General features: G+C 37.1%; 1 protein-coding gene across 1 annotated transcript in view; it reads left to right on the top strand.

Annotated features, from left to right (window-relative positions):
- Positions 1 to 1,239: 1,239 nt before the first annotated feature.
- The window catches only part of LOC111063264 (WD repeat-containing protein on Y chromosome), a gene marked incomplete at its 5' end in the record, with an annotated part of 28,511 nt that continues 23,750 nt past the window's right edge, over positions 1,240 to 6,000 (top strand). Inside the window, 4 exon segments of the mRNA XM_039420307.1 lie at positions 1,240 to 1,434; positions 3,362 to 3,414; positions 4,290 to 4,491; positions 5,593 to 5,837. Coding sequence (XP_039276241.1) covers positions 1,240 to 1,434; positions 3,362 to 3,414; positions 4,290 to 4,491; positions 5,593 to 5,837 — 695 coding nt within the window.

Below are 6,000 nucleotides of genomic sequence, written 5' to 3'. Positions count from 1 at the left end.
CCACCTGTTGAATGTATGAGAAATCTGTGGATTTTTGCCTCTAGCTCCGCCCCCAAATCAGTTTTTTTGAAATCTGAGGGCTGGTATGTTCCAAGCTCTACTTCCTTCATGCATTCCTATGAAGGACAAAATGCTAGATCATTTGAGTTGCATACTATTGAGGCTTTTTACAAAATAAAACTTTTGCCTTTCTGACATTCAACAGGTGGCTGATTTGTTTTTGGGGTCAATGACCTCCTATTTTGTACACTTGTATTTGTACTTTGAACCTGGACATGCAACAGGTCAACTCACAACTCACAATTTTCTTTGAAATTCAACAGGTGGCCGATTCATTGAGGTCATTCACCCCAAGAATCTACCGGCCACCTGTTGAGTGTATGAGAAATCTGTTGTTTTTTGCCTCCAGCTCCGCCCCCAAAGGGGTTTTTCGAAATTTGAGTCTGGTATGTTTCAAGCTCTACCCTCTCCATGGACTCTGATGGAGAACAGGCTTCTAAATATCCTTAATCATCATCTAAGTCGCATGCAAACAGGTGGTTCAAGGAAATTGAGACTTGTTCCTCCAGCTCCGCCCCCAAAGGGGTTTTCCGAAATCTGTAGGTTGGAATGCCCCAAGCTCTACTCCTCCATGCATTCCTATAAAGGATATAATGCTAGACCAGTTAAGTTGCAAACTGCTATTGAGGTATTTTTGAAAATGAAACGTTTGCCTTTCAGACATTCAACAGGTGGATGTTGAAGTTGAGAAACAATTGGAAGTTGAGAAATTAATCCAATTGAAGTCAAATTTTCATTAATTTGTAACATACAAAATCATGCGAAAATGTTGATCCAAAACTGAGATCCAACTAAAATGGAACTCACACGACACTAAAGACCTGCTTATAAAGGTGCGTACAGATTTACGCGCCGCGAACATGAGCAATTCACTTTTAATCAGCTGATCATATCTGTATTTTTACAGAAACGGTGAGATACAGCAGATATAAAAAGCTTGGCATCAGCTGATTAAAAGTGAATTGCTCATGTTCGCGGCGTGTAAATCTGTACGCACCTTTATTGTTCCCAATCACTTAACCATTCTATTATTCTATATTGATTGTTTCCTCAACATTCTCATTTCCTTCATTCTAATTATTCATCATTTTTTGACAGATCAACATCATTTTTTGTTTCCTCAACATTCTCATTTCCTTCATTCTAATTATTCACCATTTTTTGACAGATCTTCATCTATTGGTGACGGGTGGTGGGGATGGCCTTCTAAGACTATGGAATCCATACGTGCCACAGAAAAATAGCGGAACTTGCAAGAAGCACGATGCCAAAGTCTGCGCTATCACCATTCAAAAGGAGCATCATCTCATCTATTCGATATCCAAGGATCGCTGCTTAAAAGTGTGGGACTCCCGTACTAAGCGCTGTATTAGAGTGAGTATCTTTAGTTAGGTCCGGTTTCTGAGCTCGGGATTCAGCTAAGTTCTAGACTTAAAACAGCTGTAGTCAGAAAATTGGCTTTCCGAAACGGGGTGTAGTCGCAGTCAACGTTTAAATTGAATTTCGAAATCTAGAAAATTGAACACAAAATAAAATAAAGAAAAATAGTGTTAAGTTTCAGCTAATACATTCATCTTTCAATACAAAATCTCAATTTGACTCCAATAAAATACCCACTGATCCATTATAATCATTAATGGATATGGTAACCAAATTTTCAAAACAGGATCAATTTATCATCAGTTATAAATAGTGTTTTCGATTTGCAGTCTCAAATAGTTTTAGTCGTGGTCATAGTCATAGTCAAGTTTGAATTCAATTTCGAAAAACTAGAAAATTGAACACAAATTAAATAAAGAGAAAATAGTGTAAAGTTTCAGCTATTTTTAACTATTTAGAATTGTTTTATTTCGTCAAGGTAAAACGTTTCCAATTATGAAATGAGAAAATAAAGATTATCATAAAAACTGCTACTACGCTCCGTTTCGGAAAGCCAATTTTCTGACTCCAATTTTTTAAAGTCTAGAGCTTAGCTGAATCCCGAGCTCGGAAACCGGCCCTTAAAGTCACGCTATAAAGTCAGCACCTGATCAATCATTGGTTCTCTAACGTTGACTGTCATTAGACAAAGCAGATCTCTATGGTGGTCCACGTTATGATGACAGTATCTACCAGTAGTTCTTAAGAATTATTTTAGGTAGTAGAGAATGTGACTTCATTTTTTTGTTCTCATGAATTATTTTACGTGGTGGAGAATGTGCCTCCATTTGTTCTCATGAATTATTTCACGTTGTGAAGAATGTGCCTCCATATTTTGTTCTCATGAATTATTTCACGTTGTGGAGAATGTTCCTCCATTTGTTCTCATGAATTATTCTACGCTGTAAAGAATGTAATGACTTCACTCTTTTGTTCTCATGAATTATTCTACGTTCTGGAGAATGTGCCTCCATTTGTTCTCATGAATTATTTTACGTTGTGAAGAATGTACCTCCATTTGTTCTCATGAATTATTTCACGTTGTGGAGAATGTGCCTCCATTTTTTCTCATGAATTATTTCACGTTGTGGAGAATGTGCCTCCATTTGTTCTCATGAATTATTTTACTTTGTGAAGAATGTGCCTCCATTTGTTCTCATGTATTATTTCACGTTGTGGAGAATGTGCCTCCATTTGTTCTCATGAATTATTTTACGTTGTAAAGAATGTGCCTAATGTATCTGGAATACACTCCATTGTATCTATTCTACAATAATTAATTATTCTACATTCCTTGAATAAGCCCCTTCAAAGAAAGAGCAGCAACCCGCCGTACATAATTATCCACATCTCATGGAACTGGGTCAACGCACTAACTCCATAAACAAAGCCATAGTGCATTCGTGCGACGTCAGCACAGGTAGGGCTCCTACACCAATAAAAATTCGTTGATTTCAGCTGATTTATATCAGCTAAAGTGCGAGATAAATTTCTTTTAACACTGCTCTTTCTCAAAGACGGAGAGGTCCGATGCTCTATCCTCCACTAATCTCTCCCACTACCTAGCAGCATTCTCCTTCTTTTGTGTCTGTGTGAGAGAGCTTTGTAACGCTTCGCTCCCCTCCACTGGCAATGTTCCAAAGTGATATGTTTGTGTATGTTACGGAGATGTGTGTTCATCACAAGAACCTGAAGCGAAATGACACGGCGCATCCAATTGTGCGCAGGATGTCCATCTGTGACTATGCTACAAACTGTGAAGGGAGAATTGGGTTTCTCCTCTTCATGTTAAAAGTAATTTTATCTCGCACATTAGTGTTTCTATTGGTGTAGGAGCCCTGCCTGTGCTGACGTCACGCGAATGCACTATGGCTTTGTTTAGGGAGGTAGTGGTCAAGGTCAGCAAAAACTCGGCCATGGGTTCACTATTAACAGGTATAACAGACTAGAGGGTCTTTAACCTAAAGTTCCAGATTAGTTTTTTATTATTAACTAGAACAAATTTTTAAAAAATGTTCATATATTTACTTATTTATTTATTCATATGCAAATACAATCCAGGTAAAATCAACAGGAATTTGCCCAAAACTGCTTTAAACCTTAATTTGGAATACACAGACTAAAGGTTATGTTACTTATGTAACGTAAATAATAACTCAATTCGTAAACAATTTGAGTCCAAAATAATGTATCTACTACAATTTTGAATTTATCAGATTAATCAATTTCCAAATACGAATCCAAACAAAAATCTTCCTTCACAATTGCAAAAAATATTGAAAATTTCACTAAAATCCACAAACTCATGTAAAAATATAGCTTGTTAGTGAAATAGTGTGTACTGACCAGTGAGTATGGAATGTATTTCTATACATTACAAAATTACATTCTTTTATTATATACTCACTGGTACTGACTTATCTGGTCGTTCTAATCGAATCAAAAAACAAAGTTAATCAAAATGGATGGTGAGTAGGGTAAATATGTCTTTATACTGAGATTATATTCCTTGATCAAAGTAAATATTCCCTATATCTTTACAAGATTAACTTCATTTAACCTACTGTGATCTTCAAGAAGAATTCAAAATACACCTATAACCATCCTTGATAAATCAATAATGTGCAAAATTTCAAGTTAACAGTCCAGTAGCTCAGACGTGATGATGCGTCATTCGTGAATTTCTATCCCGTACGTGTATAAGCCAATTCTTTCCATTATTATTATAGATCATTTTTCGTCTCATTGTTCTATCAAAACTTGTGCATAATATCCACATAATAAGTAATGAATTGTACATTATTTTTCAGACTTTGGATGGGCTCATGGATATTGGAAAAAATGCGCCCAGTATTGCCATATTTTATAATCCAGAAAACTCATTTACTCATGGCCGCTAGTGTTAAAATTGCTCTCATCACGTGTTTGAGAGTTATCAATGAAATTTACACCGATGGGTTCACGCATTCGAAAACTGTTACGAAAGTACTATACAATCCTCTTTATAAAACGGTGAGTCTCAGAATATATAACAAGATAAAAGATATTAGTTGCAGTGATAGTAGTTTTAATTTTTCTGCTCAACATTTTCAAGTTTATTTCAATATTATCGAAACATTCGGATTGTTTAGTGTTATTTCCGGCTTTTATCAACCCTTCGAAATTCAAAATTCATCAGTCATAAATATCTCAAATACGTATTCTCTGAGTGTTAATCTTTGGTGAAAACAGAAATTTTAAACTTAACCTCACTTTGGACTATTTATGTGCCAAAATCAAGGAATTGAAGAAGTTTTGGGCAATTGCCTGTTTCTCTTTCCAAATATCGTGTTTGTGACTGTTCTAATAAATAAATAATAAATAAATAAATAAATAAATAAATCAAGAACCCTTATATTTCTATAATAACACATCTAGTTTCAACTTTTCAAGAGCCATTTGCAAGTGTAATCATTTTGATGGTCCTTCAAACTTGAAAATGGTTCTTGAAGAGTCGAAACTAGTTGTGTTCTCTAAAGATTTGTCAGAAAGCATAGAAATATATCTGATGGTATTATGAGATACCATGCGTTTATATTCCAATTTTCACTGTTTACTCAGTCCTAGTAGTTGTTTTTCGTGGCGCTGGAAGTCTCTCATGCTGAGCCGTTCTTAAGGTGCATACAGACTTTCGCTCTGCTCCGCAACCGAACGTCACTCCGGCAGAGCGATTGATGATCGACCGGGGAACAACAATGGTTCGACCGGGGAACGCGAGAAGATCTAACATCTTCCATAATAATCATGATGGGTGCGTGGGCGGTGCGACTGTGGTTCGATGGTGGTACGAGGGCGGTACGAGGGAGGGGCGTGCTCGGTGCTGGTTGGAAGCGCGAATATGTGTACACAGCTTTGCACTCTCACCCGGCCAAACAGTAATAATAGACAGTTGTAATCGGCTTAAGTTAATAAAAATCGGCTTGCAATTTGAAACATGAACGACGTATACCATGAGATATCTTTTTATGCTATCTTTCTTCCCTTCATGGTTAAACATTAATGGTGCGTGCATATTGGCTCAAATAAGATTAGTTTGATATCCTAATTTCATTTTGTAATACACTTTCGTTCCAGATCTTGACGGTCAGCAAAGACTCGACGATAATCGCATGGGAGCCTTTCATTGGTCGATGCCTGTTTACAATAAACCACGCCCACACAAAAATGGAGCTGGGCGAGTCGAAGGATCTGCCAATCACAGCCGCCGAATTCGACCCGAGCAAAGTGCTTCTAATCACGGGGTCCAATGATGGAAGCATGAAAGTCTGGAATTTCAACGAGAAAAAATGTGTGCGCAATATGACCACCGGTGATGACAGGTTCGGAATCCACTTAATTTGTTTATTCATGAATGATTCTGTTTGAAGCCTTGCGCACACCCCTGCGATTCGCAGACGGGAGCGGGAGTATTGAACGGTTGAAGCCGTCATGTGAATTGTAGTGATAAGCACAAGACCTTGAAACCTTAATATATTAGCCACG

The sequence above is a fragment of the Nilaparvata lugens genome, chromosome 2 (genome assembly GCF_014356525.2).
Source record: "Nilaparvata lugens isolate BPH chromosome 2, ASM1435652v1, whole genome shotgun sequence".
NCBI lineage: Eukaryota > Metazoa > Arthropoda > Insecta > Hemiptera > Delphacidae > Nilaparvata > Nilaparvata lugens.
Note: the sequence above shows the minus strand (reverse complement) of the source record. Positions and strands in the feature narration are given on the sequence as shown.